The 21,269-nt window shown below is 33.9% G+C and overlaps 1 protein-coding gene across 1 annotated transcript; it reads right to left on the bottom strand.

Moving 5' to 3' along the window:
- Positions 1-4,478: 4,478 nt before the first annotated feature.
- Positions 4,479-21,232, bottom strand: LOC145695011 (uncharacterized). The gene is made up of 3 exons (XM_081771837.1): positions 21,032-21,232; positions 19,871-20,057; positions 4,479-5,456 (listed from the first exon to the last, which is right to left on the bottom strand). The coding sequence occupies exons 1-3, from the start codon at positions 21,194-21,196 to the stop codon at positions 5,239-5,241; spliced, it is 570 nt and encodes a 189-aa protein (XP_081627963.1). The 5' UTR covers positions 21,197-21,232; the 3' UTR covers positions 4,479-5,238.
- Between the last annotated feature and the right edge of the window lie 37 nt (positions 21,233-21,269).

The following is a 21,269-nucleotide window of genomic DNA, read 5'->3' as shown; positions in this document are numbered from 1 at the left end:
ATAGACAGTGCCTGGGACGAAGCCCCCGGATTGGGAAATTCAGGAAATATGAAGAGGAAGTTTACGAAATTTACTGTTGATGCAAAGCCCGATACATAAGAAATGCGAGACCTTAGCCGAGCAAAGTCGGGGGTCTGGGGGGCGGAGCCCACAACTAGCCAAAGGCGAGTTATAGGTATATAAAACTACATGAGCTGACATAAATTATTGAGCACTTGCTGTAGGGCTACGATCATTAAATTTGGCATGATTGTAGCTTTCTGAAACTAACCAACAGGGAAATTACCAAAAGTGAATATTTTTAATTTTTAGGGGGTCTAAACAGGGGATGAAGAATTTCCCCATGTTATTTAAATGGGCTTTTTTCCTCTATAAGCTCATGTTTTAGGTATTTAAAATTAGAATAAAAACTTGAAATTCGATAGGCTTGTACGTTTTCGTTAGCATTACCTAAGTGAATCATCAGAAATAAAAATTTCAAACCGTAGAGTGGTTTTATGGGTAACTGAATAATCTTTCCCATTTATTTATATGGGGTTTCAACCTTTATCGTCACAGAACAAAAATAGTAAGGGATATCGAGTAATGGTCTTTTGATATGGTTTGAGCTTCCGAGAAAAAGGTTCTAGCTTTCATCCTATTACCCTATTGCAATCAGTACTTACAGACGTACCTATTTCAAGTTTAAGTATTGAATTCTCATAGTTTGGAAGGTTTCTTTTCACACACTAAAACGATACTAACTCATACGATTACAAAATCATGTATAAATTTGAAATTTTGACAGTACATATAATTTTTGATGTAATGTACCGCTAAGGAAGGATTTTCGAAATTCGGAGAAGCAGAAAGGAAATGTGTGGTGGTTTCTCTTTCAGTCTTCTTTCTTCGTTTGTAGAGATCAGAAGTCTCGTCGCAGTCAAAAAGAACATGCTGATCAAATAAGTTTTACTGATTACCAATTATAGAACCCATTTACCTTGCCTTCCTTATACCTTTATAAGAAATCATGCTCTGTAAGTACTATGTTTTTAGTTGTAACAAGTTATGTGCAACAGTTGTATCTTTTTCGACCTTACACGACTCCTTGAGAAACACGTATACGGTAGATTACGCGGTATAAAACTTTTACTTCCATGCACCCCGCAACACTGCTACTACCACGCAATGAGTTATCAGCTCTACAGCAGATGCTGGAAGTGTCCCCTGTTTTGATTCAAACACTGGTTTAAACGTTTCACCAGGTTGACAGGAACTTTACGAAAAGTAGAAGTATTAATATTCTTAATGGCACTGCAAATGTTCGTTTCCAGGTCTTTATAGCTTCGGAATTGTTCTTGTATACCTTTTGCTTTAAGTAGCCCCATAGAAATGAATAGTAGCGTTGCCAGGTGCATGTAAGTAAAAGTTTTTTCATGATAATTTCAAAGTTTCTTTTTCACTATTTTCAGGAATTGCATAATATAGACAGATCTTTAACACACCTTTTAACGCACTGAAACTTCAGCAATGTTGCCAATTCAGAGTGTTAATTTATGAAAACTGCAATTTTCTTAGTTCCTCCTTACAGAGGCTTCATCCGATTAGTTATCGGTAGAAATGAAAAATTATTTTATCTGTTACATAGTTTCCAAGCTACTCCAACTGAACAAACTGATAATTAACGACAGAACATCTATACGTACGAGTTATGAGTCAATCTACATATGTTGCAAAAGAATTGATTTGCACCTTCGGCTACACCTGGCAACACTGTGTAGTTCCTAGTGTACTTCAAACGTTGCTTCCTACTTTAAAAATATATGCATGAGCAAAGCTTTATTTTGGAATAACCATTATTTGTGTATCACTTCAGGTTCACAAGTTCTACTATCCCAAACTTCGGGTTGCATTGTATATTGGACACCCTTTATATATCCAATATAAGAAAGAAACTTGTCATATTTCCTTACGAAGAATATTTTTTTCTTTTTTCATTTTACACTGCACCAATAAATCAAAATAGAAACAGTAGAACAGATAATAGATTTTGTGTTCACATTTTAAATTCTAAAAGAGATACAAGCACTGTGGAAGAGATCAAAAAAGTTAATCAGTAACCTGAATATCCAATTTGTGACCTCAAGCTATGTTTCTCTTTTGACTTTGCTTAACTTTATATATATAGCATGGCCGCATGGCTATAGCCCCGGCCTTCAACTCCGCTCAAAATCTCAACTGGTCAACAATATAAAACATATTCCCCTACTTTTCTCCTGTACTTTCACAGAAATGTATTAGTCGTTGTCAGTAGAGCCCACATATTATTTTTTTAGCTCCGGGACTCCAGATGCGCTAATCCAGTCTCGGTATATAATGCTACGAACAAACCTGTAGACTTGCAAAAACACAATCGAGAACTGAAAGAGCTTTAAGATTAATATTTGAGAGAATGTTTTTCAAATAAAAGACTGTCTCTGAGCCTCAAACATAATAAACGAATTAAGATAGATTTCAGAAGTTAACACTATAGCACCACATAACAACAATAACAAAGGTCTCGGAAGATGTTAACTTTCTGACAGGAAGATAAACTTCAACTCAGACATCACATTCAAGATCGCTATATAAGAGTAAATGAGGGACCAATTGCTCTCTCAAGTTTTACCAAGTATGTAAGTGAATAGTATAGTAACATACTATCACTAATTAAAAAACGAAATTCTTGTCAATAGAGAAGCTTGCCCTTTCCTATAAACCAAAATTTAAAATTGCGCTTTTGTGGATGTTATCATGGTTAATACATTATCTGTAGAGTATGTAAGTCTTTGGATCTCAACCACCACATGGGACACATCAACATCACCCTGCCTTTGGTCCGGCATTCGATGCCATGGTCGATTGTCGGACGAGTCCTCATCATGGAGATCTTCAAGACGCCTCGAGCTATAAGTCTACACCTATCATTAACAAAAAGAAAAAGAGAGAACATTGCAACTACTTCAAATTAAGGTGAGACTTCTAAATTAGCTCCTATTCTTTCCTGTAACTTTTAAATCCTTATTCCTTTATAGCTACCATCCAATGTCATCACAATTATGTGATTCATTTCAGTCAAATTTTTCAGTTATCCCCCAACACGTGGGTGCTTTCCATAACGATCCCAACAGGCAAGTCATGACATTTCATGCCTCTCATAACAATCTTGAGTTATGTGAAGTGTAAAAATCCCGTTTTCGAGTTGGAAACTGTTGATAAGTGAAGTAAAATCAAAGTTAACATAATATTGTATCGCATAATGGTAATATTTCCTTTACTGCCTTTGGAATTGCTCATACTCATTACATCACTTGCTATACAAATGTTCTAATGCGGTATGTGAAACCACTTTCTTGTTATTACGAAAAAATCTTTGATAGACAAATTCTATCAAACGATTTTCTTTTAAATAGGTATTGTTATTAAGAGAATTATAAACAATCTAGTGAACATCCTTTCAAGTAAACTACCCATTATAAGTACTGTACATATTTTTTAAACTTTATTATTATTAATCATATTATTGGTTGTCCACTATTCAGTATCCTGATAAATTTACAATCGTGTCGTAAGTAGTGGAATTCACTTCTTTAACACACAAACCATTCGAGGGAAAAGTTGGTTTCCTTTCTGCGCGACAAAAAAAAAAAAAAAAAAAAAATCGATTGGATTAGAAGATGACCATATCTCGAAATTCTTTAATATAATATTAAGGTTAGGTTTATAATATTTGGTATTGCTATTTTTGATTTAAAATAATGAAAGACGTGTTTCAGCGTGGTAGGATGAAAAAGGATGGACCTTACAATTGTTATAATTAGATAGTCACATCTTGAAATTCCTTAACGCTAGAGACATGAAAATTGGTAATTGGTATTTTAATGAAAATAATTAAAGATGTGTTTCAAGAGTCTTTTTGACGTTTCCATTTAGAAAAAAAGGTAAAAGAAAAAGCGGAAAGAGAAAGGATTTGCAGTTGTAATTGTTATAATAATATGGTCATATTTCGAAAACTCTTAAAATTAGAAACATGAGATTATGGACCAAATGATTACTTTGTAGGATGTAGTCATAACGGTCTAATTATTCTCTTTTAGTTTTCATTTTAAGATAGTTTTGTCTCTTTTATGTTGAAATTCTAACTCGTGTTGTATGATTCTTCCTAAAAGTATAAGAAACGCGAGGTAAATGGGTTCTATAACTGGTAATCTGCAAAACTTACGTAAAAGAACTATTTAGTATAAATGCTTACAAAGAGGCTGCTTCCTTTCTCATAAGTACATTGTCAGTTTCTGATGTCAAAGTGCAAGATGTGTTTCGAACAATTCTTTCATTTCTGCAATATTTACAAAATTTGATAATCATAAACCTAATATTTGTAAATGTGAATAGACCTCCTTTAACTTTGATTTTTCATGTTTGCCTTTGCATTTAAACTTATAAAGCTTTGCCAATACTAATACATTGAATTGACAATATCTGCTAGGCACATAAACTTGTATCTGCTACATTAAAGAAGTGACAGTTTTCTTACCTAGATATAGTCGTAAATGGAATGTGATCAACAATAACCAATAATACATCGACTTCTTTTTTTGCAGTAAATGCTGTAATTTTCAAATTTACTTCCTGGGTCAATACAATATCAAACTTTAAAATGAATGGTCAATACTCGAACGGGACAAAATCTATATATTAATTGAAGTTGAGTTTTTCTACTCCTTCTCTCTATACCAGTAATTCACTACTTGAATATTCATTTTTCATTTTTTCTTTTCTTAAGAATAGCTACTTCTTTTCTTACGTTCCACAAGACTAGGCAATTGTAATTTAAATTATGTTATATATTTCTATAATCAACGTTGTGACAAAAATCTTAGTTAAGCAAACAGTACAAACAACAATATGCAAATCATTTATGTTATAAGGTACGAAATGAATATATGTTTGCTCATAAATTACATTATACTATATTTTTCACCACTCTGATAAAAAACTGTCAACAATTCTTGAAATTTATTTATTTCTGAATACTAACCTTTTAGTTTTGCTCGAAATATAATAAATCAAAATTATATTTATTAATCAAAATGTAAACAACTAAAAATGCATATAGAGATGGAATAACTTGATTATTTTTAACAGAAAAAATAATGTTATAGAATATTGGAGTAAAACAAATATTGTGCGAGTATGAGTGACTTAAATATTGATAGTCTATTAGCAATCCTGTGTCAAAACTCTGAACATATCATCAAATTTCAGATTTCTGTCATCTAGCTCCGCCTGAATTTCAAGTAAGTCATCTTTTGTTAGGTCTATGCCAGGACGAACATTAATAATAACGAACTGATAAGTTCTGTCGGTCGATAATGCTAGGCAGAGATCAAAGACAAGATATCTGTTGGAATCTGCTGCTGTAACTCGAGTCAAAACCACTGAAATTCAAAATTGTGATGATTAATTGACGTAATAAAAATGCAACAAACTACATATTAGTAAAGTACATTAATGTTTGAAATGAGAATTAACATACAAGGAAAAAATTATTAAATATTTAATTGCTTGTGTTACTCCTCTTAACGAAATACAAAACTAAAGTCACGCAATAATCTTCTATATTATAAAATTGAAAGTGACTGTGTTTGTGTCTTAATCTCTTGAACCGCTCGACCGATCTCACTCGAATTTTTGAAGTGGAAGCGCTTCTGGCCTGGGAGTATTCTTAGCTACTCACTCTGATGATAGAACTTAGGAGAGGGGGAGGAGGGGGAATTATAAAAAATAAATAAAATTTAATAACTCTTGAACCAAACGACCAATTTCGATCAAATTTTCAACATAGATGCGGTTCGTGCTAAGATGTTTCTTATCATTTCATTTTGACGGAGCAACATAGGAAAGGAGGAGGAGGGGCAGATATACTAAAATCAATATATGTAAAAATAAAAGTGACTATGTTCGTGAGTTGATAACTCTTGAACCAACCAAACGATCTCAATCAAATTTTCAACATGTATGAGGTTGAAACCAGGGATTTTTTTTATTATTTCATATTGACGGTAAATCTTAGGGGAGGGGGAGGAGAGGTGGGTACTTATATGAAAATGAGTAAAACTTAATAATTCTTGAACCACCTGAAAGATTTCGATCCAACTTTCAACATAGATAAGATTCGGACTTGGGATGTTTTCTTCATTTCATTTTTATGGTGGAACTTAGGGGGGGAGGGGAGAGATCTATAAAAATAAATAAAACTTAACTCTTGAATCACCCAACCATCTTGATCAAATTTTCAACATAGATGATATTTGGACCTGGGATATTTTTTGTCATTTAACTTTGACGGTGCAACGTAGGGGAGCGGAAGGGGGATATATATATATATATATATATATATATATATATATATATATATATATATATATATATATATATGTTAAAAAATAAGAATAAAAGTAATTTTCTTTGTGACTTCATCACGGTTAAACTCCCGGTCAATCTTAACCAAATTTTCAGCATAGATGAGGTTCGGACCTGGCGTGATTTTTGTCGTATCACTTTTTCGGTAGAGCTTCGAGTGATATATATAAAAGAAAAGGTATAAAATTCTTGAACCACCGAACAGATCTCGATCAAATTTACGGCCTAGATGAAGTTTATACCTGAGATGGTTTAGTCGAATTCATAGTTTTTAAGGTTGCTGAGATGAACGACAAAAACATTACTATTTTTTCTTAATTTAACCCAGTGAAGCGGGTAATTGATCCTAGTATTAACATAATACATGTCCGATGGTAAGACATATACCAATTAATATATCAGTTTGAGCTGAACAAAATAATAAGAGTGAGACGTAAATATTTATGCATCATTTTCCAGATTTATTTTTATGAACCTAAAAATTGATCTCTTGGACAAAAAAGTAATCTTTTCACATGACACTAATGCTGAAATATATATCGTTTTCAAGCTTTTCATTAGTGGTGCTGCCGAGGGTAGTCAATAGTTGTCAATTTTTGGTCCGAGAGTCCCTAACTCGATTCCAGGTAGGAGCACTTGGTGGAAAAGAAGTAAGCTTTTCCAAGTCAACCATTCTGAGTGAGCCTAAGGTCATAGGGTCATAGATTCAGGTAATGCCCAGAAACAAAGATAAATAAATAAATATAAATATGTTAATCATTATGTCACTGGGAAGGTAATAGTACACACTTTTGATTTATGAGATATAGGGTAGTTTAAAATAGTAATTAACGCTAAAGCTTTAATTTTCGTTCAAATGTATTATCTTCCAAAGCAATATGTAGGTGACTTCAAAACTGAATAAACTAGCATGGTTGCTGCTTAATTCTCACGCGAATTCATTGAGAGAATGGAGGAAACTAATTTTTTTGGCACTAATGAACAACGTCAGCTGACGATAATAAATCAATAGCTGTTATTCTACTTAAAAAGATTACCTACAGTAAATAAAGATACAAAAACTAACCCACTGACAGAAAACCACGGGTACTTCCAGTTGGCGTCCAAAGTTGAAATTTGACATGCTTATTGCTTTAAGAGAGAAACTAACAGGAAAATTGATAAAAGTGTATATTTACATTTTCAGAAGGTAAAATGAGGGAATGAAACTGATTCCAAAGCTAGTTAAAAGAACATTTTTTGACATTGAATCTCACATTTTTAGTAATTGGAAAAATACTTAAAATTTTGTATCTAAGTATCACTTTGACAGCATTATCTAAGTTAATCTTATTATTTTTTAGCTTTAGTGGAGTTTCATGAGAAACTGAAAATGCTTGATAGCGTCATGTAAAATGGGAATGCTTTTACACCCCATAATTATTAACAACTTCCTGTAAGACAACAATGATGATATTCGTCTTTCTAGAAACTAGTGCGGTGAAAACATTCATCCTTCTAGAATTGCGAAAAGTGAATATTTTTAATATTTGTGGACATATGGAGAGGAAAAGAATATCATTTGCCTTGTTACGCAAACACAGTTTTTCTGAATCAAAAAGCTTTGTTCTCGAATATTTTAATTGAAACGAAACACATGTCTTGGCATGTTCCTTGGATTTGGCAAGTACCAAAAGAACAGAGAAAAAACGCCAAGACGAGAACAGTGGGTTCTATAGAGTTTAATGTTTCAGTGGGTTCTATAGAGTCTTAAATATTCGAACCCACACATATTTTGATACTTGATGGATGACGAAACAAACTGTTGTAAAAATAAAGTGCAAGTGAACAAACAAAGTATTAAGAACGAAAGAATGAAATGTGGGATGCGTGGCAGTAGACAGAGGAAATGTTTTGTGAGAAAGGTACTGTAATGGATGAACGATACACATATAATCTTTAAATAGCCCTCACTACCCACAGTCCTGCGAGAACGAACGTCACCCCACTTCCCCCTTTATAATATAAGAATTTTAAAAGGAGAGAGAAAGGAGAATTCCACTCCCCCACGGCTGAGAATAATGACGACGTGAAGAGTGAGGTTCAATACTAGAAAAGGCTTATACTGTATGCAAAATATCCTATTAAGATAATCAGGAGAATTTCTACTATTATTTGTAAATGTAAAAAAGTTTTCTAACAAAATGGAAAATTTTATTATAACAAATCCGAAACGTGATATATAAATATAAATATAGAAAAACATTCAACAAATTTAACAAGTAAGAATAGCATTAATCGAAATCTCCGTTAGCAAGCAACATTAATTTTCCAAAAGTTTTTTTTTTTTTTCCAAGTGACAAAAGTTTCTGAAGTAAATACTATAACCAATCGTAAATCCAAATATAGAATTTAGAAACCTATACAATAATACCATCAAAATGTATGGAACTCGAAGTTACTGCAAAGTGGCTTTCTTTGGAATGAAAATGTGGGAGGAAATGGTTTCTTAAATATGGGTCAATATGCATGAATTACGAGCAACAGCTGAACTGTAATTCTACAAAATCCTTTCTTTTTTCTTTCCTTTTTCAAAGCGGACCTAAGACATAAATCATTCATTTGAAGTCTCCACTAGCCTTAATATTTTCCGTAATTTCAATATATTTAACTTCCTGACTAGCGACTCTACTTTAGTTTTATCAAGGAAAACAAGAATCAACATGTTTTAACTGAAGGCATAACTCTGGCTACACAAAACCAGTAACATGAACTATTGAGTTAACTATTTTTACTTTCTTACTTTTCCTTTCGCAATATTTTTAGAAATAAGTGCTTCCAAAATATATTGAGTAATAATAATGTCTTCTAAATAACAACCATAGTCAGGAACTGTTATAGTTCTCAAAGGAAGTTAACTAAATTATACGATTATACGGAAAAATATTAATTTAATGACCCATTAATTCATTCAGAGGACCTAACACTCTTACCTCATTTTATACACTGCGAAGCGCTTCAGTCTTAAAGCCAGAACCTCGGCTGCAACGTGACGTCATCCCGATCGACGACTCGCGCAATCCAACCGAAGGTTATGCAGTGCTTCCAACTCCAAGAGAAATAACCAACTTAACAGTAAACTGGAGTTTCATCTCACAAAATTTTCCTTTTACAAAATTTCATTTTATTATGAAACTTGGGTGGGTTACATAATATCCGAGGGTCGGTCAAAAAAAATTCCTATCCATAACAAATCCCAAGTTGAATAATAAAATAATTTCAATACATTACCAAATCTTCCATAAATATTCAAATGCTAACGCCTTCTTTACAAACTTCTACAGTAATTTTCCAATTCCTTACATAACATACACAAAGGATGATGATGAGGTATTTACAAAATGAAAAGGGTTGACCTCTCACTTTCTCGGACGAGGCATTCCTGCAGGAATAAAAAAAAATATACAAAACACAAAATTTGTTCGAACAAACATCCAATATATATATATATATATATATATATATATATATATATATATATATATATAAGTACAATATTAATAATTTACTTAACCTCAAATCTCACATCAATTTTTTTTGCTGTGTTACCTTATGGGTTAGGTTGATTAACTTGTCTTGGTGGAAAATATTTCTTACAAAAACGAACATGGCGTTTTATATGAACATATGGTCTTTCAATATTTTCTAGCCAAACTGTATTTGGTGTAGGTTTAGAAATAAGGCGGTATGGGCCTTCCCACTGAGGGGCGATCTTTGGATTGAAATGTTTCTCAGCTGAAATTTTCATGAACCTTTTAACCAATACTAAATCATCAATATTTAAATTAACAGGACTATGTTTTTGACTATATACCTTCGCACTATGTTTCCAAGCGCGTTCAATGTTATTATTTATGTTGACTAATTTTTGCTCTTTATCCTGGTCATCGTCTAAAAGATCTAAATCCATCAACCATTTAACATCTAATGGATGGTAAAATTTCCGTCCCATATAAAGTTCACATGGACTAGTCCCAGTAGTTTCATTCATACTTATGTTAATAGTAAAAGCAATTTTAGATAGTAATTGGGCCCAATTCTGTTGAGACTTATCAACATAAATACGAATTAAATTTTTAATCGATCTCACCGTACGTTCGGCTCTGTTCGATTGTGGGTTATATGGGGAGAATTTTACACTCTGTATGCCATAGCTATACAAGAATTTTAAGAAGTAATCACTCACGAAATAAGAAGCGCCATCACATAGGACTTTACCAGGAAAGCCGTATCGAAGAAATAATTCCTGTAACTTATTACAGATGATTTTTGAGGTTAGTCGTCTTAAAGGTTCTAAAAAGACAAAACGACTATAGGCGTCAGTGACAATTAAAATATATTCAAATCCAGAACTACTAGGCAATTTCCCCGCAATATCAATAAACCAGGTATAATTTGGGTGCATTACCTTTTTTGTAAAATATTGACCCATAGGTTTTCGATTGGAATCTTTACAGGTTTGGCACAAATGACAAGATTGTATAAAATTCTTAATGTCAGAATATAAAGTAGGCCAGGTATACTTTTCAGCGACCTTAGCAATGGTTTTTCGATATCCCATATGCCCACCATGAATTATTGGACAATGAGAATACTCAATAATCGACTGAATTAAAGAATTAGGTATAACAATTCTAAATCCATTATTCCCTTTACCTTTTGTCTTTTTAAACAAGATCTTATTTCTTAATACATACGGAGGAACTTCTTCCTTTTGCTCTAACCTATTGATAATATCTCTTAACTCAGGATCCTTCCTCTGGTGATCTGTAAGAGGTACATTAAACACAGGATTTTGCCAAAAATTAATGAAAGACAAATTTACTGTTTTATTATGATCTTTTATGACTTCCATTGTATTATCGTCTTTTGTATAGAATTCTAGATGGTTTCCAACCCTTGAAAGGAAATCGGCTATACTATTTATTTTTGATCTTACATGGACTATACGAAATTTAAACCTTGAGATTTTCTCTAACATAGTTCCATATCTCCTTGTCTTTTATGGTTATTAAGTAACCAAGTTAAACTCTTACTATCAGTATATACTACAAAGGGATTTGCCAAATAATATTCAAATTTTTCCAAAGATAAAGAAAGAGCCTTAAGTTCTAATTCGTATATATTTTTACTCCAATCAGATTGTGGAATTGCCCGACTAAACATAGATACAGGTCTAAGATTCCCTTGGCTGAGAACCCCAGAAAAATGACGCAAAGAGCTATCACAATGTATTACGAAGTTGGAGTTCATATCTGGGACTTTCAAAATGACCTGACTACAAAAGGCATCTTTTAATTTTTGTAGGGCTTCATCATGAGCTTTAGTCCATTTAAAAGGCTTTTTTACAGATCTTAATTCTTGAAGGGGAAAAATCAACTCTGAATACCCATAAATAAACTTTGAATAGAATGAGAAAAATGAACATATTCTGTTCACTCCTTTTCTATTCTTTGGTTTTGGTATCTCCTGGATAGCTTTAATTCTCTCAGGGTCTATTGACATGTTGCCATTTTCAAAACGAAACCCTAAATATTTAATACTAGTTTGAAATAGACAGGACTTCTTTTCTGAAATAGTAATTCCCCAATTTCTTAGTCGAGATAATACCTCCTCTAATAGAGCTTTATGACTCTCAATATCTTTGCTAAATAAAATTATGTCATCAAAATATATTTCTAAATTCTTACCAATTAACCCTTCAAAGACTTTTGACATCAAATTACTTAAAACAAAAGGTGATAACACTAATCCCATTGGTACTGATTTATATCGATAGATTTTGTTTTTAGTCACAAAAGCAGTAATATTTCTACTCTCTTCAGACAGAGGAATTTGATGAAAACAGGATTTACAATCAAGTTTTGAAAAGATATTATTGTCCGAAATACTAGATATTACATTCTCCATGTTAGGAGAAGGATAGCTGTTTACCATAACCTTTTTGTTCACTTCTCCGTATGAAATTACAAGCCGCCTGCTTCCGTCTGAATTTGTTACTAGAAAGCAGGGTGATGTGTAGGGAGAATAATCTACTTCCTCTATAATATCGTCTTCTAAAAGCTGGGCAATAAAAGAATCTAATTCCTTTTGCTTATGCGTTGGAAGTTGATAAGGTTGCAATCGAATGGGAGTTTTATCGGCAAGTTCAATTTTGTAACTAAAATTTTTTACTCTACCAATTTTGTTTCCAATAACATCAGAATATGAAGTTAACAAGTTATTAACATATTCCTGTAAATTAGAATCACATTTTAATAATTGATCAGGAACCGTATAATTACCTAGAGATTCCTCCGGTCTCATCTCCGGTGGATGCAATATGGACTGATCAAAAATGAATTCCACTCCAGGGTCAAACGTGGTGTTAACTCCGTTGTCTCTAATTACTGGTGTCGATGGAGTCAAACTCTGATGAGAATTACCATAAGATCTAGGCTGAGGTGTAGCTTTCGGACAACCAAGGTCGCATGGCGGCTGCTTTCCACTCACCCCATTCCTAGAAGTATATGCAGAAGCGAGAGAAGTCTGGGCACACAAAAGTTCATCAGCTCGGATCATAGGAACCACTAACTTCCGAGCTTTTATATTATATAAATTACCAGCAATGTCTATTATGGCGTCGTATTTTGTATGAAAGTCATTTCCAAGCAGAAGATCAAACTCAGAGTCCACGATCAAGAAAATTTCACTAAATTGGTGTCTTCCAATTTTAAAATATAGTCTTACTCTCATATCCACTGTAACTTGTACATTTCCTAAGCCAATCGTCTGAACGTTCACCTTTTCTGCCTTTATTTTACACCTTATTCTAAGTTCATCATAAAGATGTCGAGCCAAATAAGAGTTCGTACTCCCAGTATCAATTAAGCACTTAAAACGCATGCCCGTAATATAAACAGGAATCGCTAACAAATTTTCCAATTTACTACCATTTTGTTTTACGTCTAAGTTATTTTGAGTTAAGTACTGAGATTCTAAATTATGGTTATGAGAAAATTCCGCCTTATCAAAATTTTTATAATTAGATGGTAAAGAATACATAGCTGGAGAAACTAAATTTTTATGTAAATTTCTTGGTTCACGAGATTGCAACACTACTTGCTGTTTTGTGTTCTTCGCTCCGATAAAGGAAGATGATTTACGGGGTGGTATCAAGTCCCGTACGCTACTACCTTGATTACGTAAATTATAATAATCTTTCCTATACCTATGCAAAGCATCATAGTGTTCTGCAGCTAAATACAATTGATTTAAATCGATAGGCATACCTCTTTCAGCTAGAAATTGATGGGCAGAAGGCGTTACCATATTAGTAATTAAACTACAAATCGTGGCTTCATCAAAGGACATATCAAGTACGTGAATAATCGATAATTTATTATCCACGAACTCATATAATGAATGATCCTCCCGCATGGGAACGTAGAAAAATAGTCGCATGAATTGTGTTCTACCAATAGTGGAAATAAATCGCACCACTAAATGTCTACAAACTGTTTGCCAAGGGGAAGCGTCCCCAATGAACGATTGTATAACTTCTTGCATTTCTCCTTTTGTACGAGAAAGACAAGCTACTAACACAAGATCTAAAGGCAAACCCTTAACTAACTAACTAACTAACTCTATGGCCTATGGAACCCGGAGGTTCAGTGCCGCGTTCACAAAAGCTCTCCACTGACTTCTATCCTTAGCTAATTGCATCCAGTTTCTACTTTGTATTCCTATCTCTGCGAGATCCATCTTAATATTATCCTCCCATCTGCGCCTAGGTCTTCCTAATGGTCGTTTTCCTATGGGTCTACCAGTCAAGACTTTGAAAGCGTTTCTACTTTCTTCCATTCTAGCTACATGACCTGCCCACCTAAGCCTCCTAGACTTGACGATCCTAACAATGTTGGGTAAACCGTATAAACTATGTAGTTCCTCGTTATGAAGCTTCCGCCATTCCCCATTCTCGTTCCTCTTGGGTCCGAATATTCTTCTCAGGATCCTGTTCTCAAATACTTTCAGTCTATGTTCTTCCCTCAGAGTAAGCGACCATGTTTCGCAACCATACAGAACAACAGGCATGATTATCGTTTTATATATTTTAAGCTTCAAATTCCTCGACAGAATTCGCGACGACAAGAGATTTTGAACCGAATAGTAACACGAATTCCCTGCTTTTAGTCGACATTTAATTTTTTCGTGAATATGATTTTCGTCTGTTAATATTGATCCTAAATATTTGAAAATATCCACTTTATCAAAAGTATTATTTAATATTTTAACGCCTCCATAATTTGCCGTATTACGGTCCCGACGCACTTCCATGTATTTAGTTTTCTCTGCATTTACTTCTAAACCCATGTCCCTGCAAGCGTTTAATAATATCTCTGCATTTATTTCTACTGTTCTCCTATCATCCCCTATTAAATTTACATCATCAGCATATGCCATAACCTGGTGAATGCCGTTCAACTCTAGGCCCTGGTTGCTATCTTTGATTTTCCTTATGGCGTATTCCAGCACAAAGTTAAATAATAATGGCGACAACGCATCTCCTTGTTTCAGGCCATTTTCGACGTGGAAGCTCGTGGACAAAAATTTTCCTACCCGGACTTTACTTTGGGATTCACTTAAACATATCTTAATTAATCTAATTAGCTTTCTCGGTATTCCAAGCTCTGTAAGAACGTTGTATAATGTTTCTCTCCTAACCGAGTCGTAAGCCTTTCTAAAATCAATAAATAGTTGATGTACCGGGGTATTGTATTCCCACTTCTTTTCGAGTATTTGGCGAATGGTAAATATTTGGTCGATAGTTGATCGATTTCGTCTAAATCCGCACTGATAATCTCCAATAATTTCATCTGCGTATGGGATCAATCTTGCTAACAGAATATTTGAAAGGATTTTATAGGATGTTGACAGAAGAGAAATGCCTCGATAATTATTACAGTCAGTTTTGTCGCCTTTCTTGTGAATTGGAACAATGATTGACTCTTTCCACTCTTGTGGCAATTCTTCCTTGTTCCAGATAAGGAGAATGAGTTTGTGTATCTTGTTCCACAATTTTTCGCCTCCAGCTAAAATTAACTCAGCCGGAATTTCATCTACACCCGGAGATTTGTGTTTCTTTAATTTCTTTATAGCGGCTTCCACTTCTATTCGATTGGGTTCTGGAATATACGGTTCTGCGGTGTGTATCTCCTTTTCTCCACGCACATTAGTTTTTGGCTGCGTGTTCAGCAAATCGTCAAAGAAATCTTTCCATCTATTTAAGAGGCTATCCGTATCAGTGAGAACTGTTCCGTCAGATTTCTTTAATATATAAGCACGAGGTTGATAGCCTTTCTTAAATTCGCTGATCCCCTTATACATGTCCCGAATATTTTTATTTTTACTATTATCTTCAAGTTCCTTAATTTTAGCTTTCAAAAAATCCCGTTTCTTTGTTCTAAAGGTTTTGGAAGTTTCCCGCCTGATATCTGCGAAATTTTGTATAGTTATTTCATTCGGATTTTGTAGCCACCGTAATTTTGCCTGTTTTCTCTTCTCTACTAGTTTAATGCATTCTTGGTCGAACCATGGTTTGTTCCTACGTATTTTCGCGTGTCCCAGTTTTTCTATTGCTGAACTTTTAATGCTATCTCTAATTTCACTCCAAGTATCCTCAACACTAGTGCACTCCGAATCTTCTAAAACCGAGAATCTATTCGAAACTTCAATCTGGTATTCCTCTCTTACCTGGCTCTCTTCTAATTTCTTTAAATTAAATCTCTCCGTTTTCGGACATTGAGTATTACCTTTATTCAACGATAATCTCTCCCGTATTATCGCTGCTACGAGGTAGTGATCAGTGTCACAATCAGCCCCTCTAAACGACCGGACGTCAATTATGCTAGATTGTCTTCTTCTATCTACTAAAACGTGATCAATTTGATTATGTGTTTTTCCGTCTGGTGATGTCCAAGTGTATTTATGAACGTCGCGATGTGGGAATTTTGTACTCTTCACGATTAGATTTTTGGATGTTGCAAAGTTCACGAGTCTAACACCGTTGTCATTACTTTCCTTATGCAAACTTTCGTTTCCTATGATCGGTTTGAAAATATCCTCTCGTCCTACCTTCGCATTGAAATCCCCTAATAGAATCTTCATATGGTATCGCGGGAGTTGGTCAAATATCCGTTCCACTTCTTCGTAAAAACTATCTTTTATATCGTCACCCTTATCTTCAGTTGGAGCATGTACATTTAAAACAATAATATCACACCACCGTCCCTTAAGAGTAATAAAAGAAAGTCTGTCAGTAACAAATTCAACCCGTTTAATTGCTGGTAATATTCGTTTGTGAACGAAATACCCTGTTCCTAACTGGTGATTTTTATTTCCTTCCCCGTAAAAGAACGTAAAATTTCCGGAATTCTCAGATCCATTTCCTTCCCACCTAACTTCCTGAACTCCAACTAAGTCCATCCTGTATTTCTCTAACTCACTCGTTACAGATTTTAACGCGCCTGCCCTATAAAGACTTCTAATATTCCATGTTCCAAATCTCATGTCCATTTTCTTTTGCTGATGTCGTGCCAAGTTATCAGTCCTTGTCCGAGGCTTTTGTGAATGTTTCTGAACAAGTACCTTTTTTTACAGGATGAGGGTGTTAGCCTTACCCAAACCCCCAAGCTGGAGGACCACTCCTAGTCGTCTGTCCGCGACTGCTTATTCAGTATATTCGCAGCTAACCTCTATATCTAGAGGCCTTCTCCTCGATCCGCAACCTGAGGACGCGCCATGCCGTGGTGACAGGAACCCACGTTACACGGAAGGCAAACCCTTACCTCTGACAATACTATCAAGTTTTAATAAAAACTGAAATGTAGACTCAGTATTGGTACCATCTATTATAGGTAGACTATTAATATCATGCAACAAAGATTTATAGATTCCTTCCGCAGCAAATTTCTCAAAATCAAAATTTAATGAAGCTGCCATATTAAATGGTCGATCTCTATATTTATTTTGAAAGCTCTGACTCCCTCCTGCTCTTAAATTAAGCGAGGAATTCGCAAACCGTGAACTGTGTCCCACATTACTTTGTGGATTCACGTCATAATTTTGATCCTGAAATGGTCTACTTTGACCACTTAGCAAAGGTTCGTGAGGATTCACTTGAATATGGGCTGAAGGCCTTGAATGATCAAACATAGGATTACTAAATTCATAAGAATATCCAAGAAATTCATCCCCACTAGAACTTGAAGAATCCGAAAATCTAGACTTTACATGTGTCTCCTTTGACTGTGCCATCCTTACAAGCACACCACAAAATATTGAGCTCAGAGAAACCAAAAGAATAATTACTACTATTTTTACAATCTTATCAATAATTATTTGCTTATTACACAATGACCTACTAAACCATAAATTTTGTATCCGACCCCGGCAACACTGTATTAAGTATTTTACTTTAACATTCATATACAACATTTATATTAACTCAACAAGAAAGGCATAGTATAATGAAATATGTTATTTAATTTAGAGGTTAATTGACCAAAGAAATACACACAAATTTTAGAATATAAAGGGAAACACCTTTTGCTGGACCTCCCCGAGCCGGACCTCGAAGCCAGCATAAATTTGCCTTTCCAAGGCAGTGTATAAAATTTATTTTATTTAAAAATTATATATGTAACGGATGAACGATACACATATAATCTTTAAATAGCCCTCACTACCCCCAGTCCTGCGAGAACGGACGTCACCCCACTTCCCCCTTTATAATATAAGAATTTTAAAAGGAGAGAGAAAGGAGAATTCCACTCCCCCACGGCTGAGAATAATGACGACGTGAAGAGTGAGGTTCAATACTGGAAAAGGCTTATACTGTATGCAAAATATCCTATTAAGATAATCAGGAGAATTTCTACTATTACTTGTAAATGTAAAAAAGTTTTCTAACAAAATGGAAAATTTTATTATAACAAATCCGAAACGTGATATATAAATATAAATATAGAAAAACATTCAACAAATTTAACAAGTAAGAATAGCATTAATCGAAATCTCCGTTAGCAAGCAACATTAATTTTCCAAAAGTTTTTTTTTTTTTCCAAGTGACAAAAGTTTCTGAAGTAAATACTATAACCAATCGTAAATCCAAATATAGAATTTAGAAACCTATACAATAATATCATCAAAATGTATGGAACTCGAAGTTACTGCAAAGTGGCTTTCTTTGGAATGAAAATGTGGGAGGAAATGGTTTCTTAAATATGGGTCAATATGCATGAATTACGAGCAACAGCTGAACTGTAATTCTACAAAATCCTTTCTTTTTTCTTTCCTTTTTCAAAGCGGACCTAAGACATAAATCATTCATTTGAAGTCTCCACTAGCCTTAATATTTTCCGTAATTTCAATATATTTAACTTCCTGACTAGCGACTCTACTTTAGTTTTATCAAGGAAAACAAGAATCAACATGTTTTAACTGAAGGCATAACTCTGCCTACACAAAACCAGTAACATGAACTATTGAGTTAACTATTTTTACTTTCTTACTTTTCCTTTCGCAATATTTTTAGAAATAAGTGCTTCCAAAATATATTGAGTAATAATAATGTCTTCTAAATAACAACCATAGTCAGGAACTGTTATAGTTCTCAAAGGAAGTTAACTAAATTATACGATTATACGGAAAAATATTAATTTAATGACCCATTAATTCATTCAGAGGACCTAACACTCTTACCTCATTTTATACACTGCGAAGCGCTTCAGTCTTAAAGCCAGAACCTCGGCTGCAACGTGACGTCATCCCGATCGACGACTCGCGCAATCCAACCGAAGGTTATGCAGTGCTTCCAACTCCAAGAGAAATAACCAACTTAACAGTAAACTGGAGTTTCATCTCACAAAATTTTCCTTTTACAAAATTTCATTTTATTATGAAACTTGGGTGGCCGGGCCAAAGTCTAGTTTATTTAAATCTGTGCTGTATGCAAAAATTACACGCCGGTGGTGTGGGTGCTTAATAAATTCGAAACATGAAAATGTGCTTACATATTGCAAAATAAAATGAAAATGAAATAAACAATGCCAAAAAGTATATGTAGGCCTATATAGAATAAAAAGATATGTAAAGATAAGAAGATTTTTTTTAAAATTTAGGATTCTTTTTAATATGTAGACGATGAATATTGCTCACATCTATATTTACTGCGATGCAATCTTTAGTCAGACTGAAGTACACCAAATAAATGTTACTAACACAACTGCGGTCTTCAAATATTCTGAGTAAGATTTTCAGGTCATAAGTTTTGAAATACTTATAAACTTTAAAGCACTAATGCCAAGTATAATATTATAAATAATTAATTTTAACTTATGAATGCATTTACCTTTTCCACTTTCCGTGCTACTACACTCCATTGAGCTTACATTGCATATAAGCGTGTAATTGGTTGAAGGGTAAAAACTAGAAAATTCTGTCACAATTGCTGTTGTTTCGTTATGTGCCTGAATATTAAGTATGGTGCAATCAAATATAGGTGCTGATGCATTGTAGGTAACCCAATCTCCCAACAGCTGGAATGTAATAAATACAAATATAAGCAAAAGGAAAAGAAAAGAAAAAAATACAAATTATTTTACCACAATATTCTTAATAATGTTAAACTGAATTTATGAACTAGTCGTTTCAAATTCATTGGTTCTGAAGAGAAGAAAATATATGAAGGGTATGGGGAAAAAACAAGGAATGTCCATGTATGTGCATTTTAAGTTGCTTTGTCCTATCTGTTGGTGACTCTTGGCACTATTTGACTATCTATGCCATGCATGCGTAGATGTAGAAATGTTCATGTAAAAAGTGGCAAAAGATTTTATAACCCTATTCTTTGTACACGGTTTTCAATATTAAAACGCCGTTTTCTCGAAAATGTAGTTTTGTGACATCCCTTGTTTCTTCCCCTTACCCTTCATATTGAAATACAAATAAAGAGGGCCTTTAACTATTCTACAGCAATATGCACCCACCCACTGCATTGTTTTCTTTTACTTTGTTGATTAAGAAATTGACGCAAAAATTTTCTCGATGTTAAAAAATGGTATCGCTAATGAGCAGAAGGTCGAGTTTTCGTAATGATACTAATATAATAAAATAACAAGTGAACTTTTTTACTTTATAAACGAAGAGTAGATTTTAAGAAAATTATTTAGTAGGTTAAAATCATATAAATCATTAGCGAATATTGGAGCAGTGCTGAAAATGTGTTTCATCACTATGCAAAATCAATGCGTAGCTACTTCGTAGTTATTACCTACAATAGATTGTTAACTTTTTCGCATTTTTCTTTCTTTGAGCACATACTCTTCACCACTAACGAGCCTGATCCTAAGAGCCCCAAACGAACTGGAATAAATGTAAATCTAACAAAGATTGACTTCCTACTTGAAACCTTCGTTTAAATGTTGTATAAATCTACTTGAATAACAAGAAGAAAGTGTTAGAATATATCAAATAATTTACAGCTAGTGTTAACATAAAGGAAAGTACTTACACCAAGTAAATCAATGTCCTCTGCTATAGAGGGTGTAAAACAATCGTCTGAATCAGATGACTCAGAAGATACAGAGCGCTCTTTCAATCTGGAAGCATTTGTATGTCGAAAATGCGAAAATGTACAAATAACAACTAGAAACGTAAGAAAAGTATGCGTCCGCATTCTCTACACTTTTTGACGATTTTCAGCTCTTCTAATACAAAAAAGTATTACCATATAATGGGTCTAAAATTTA

The sequence above is a fragment of the Thermobia domestica genome, chromosome 9, assembly GCF_964235325.1.
Source record: "Thermobia domestica chromosome 9, izTheDome1.hap1.1, whole genome shotgun sequence".
NCBI lineage: Eukaryota > Metazoa > Arthropoda > Insecta > Zygentoma > Lepismatidae > Thermobia > Thermobia domestica.
The sequence above is the reverse complement of the archived record's forward strand: the minus strand, read 5'-3'. Positions and strand labels throughout refer to the sequence as shown.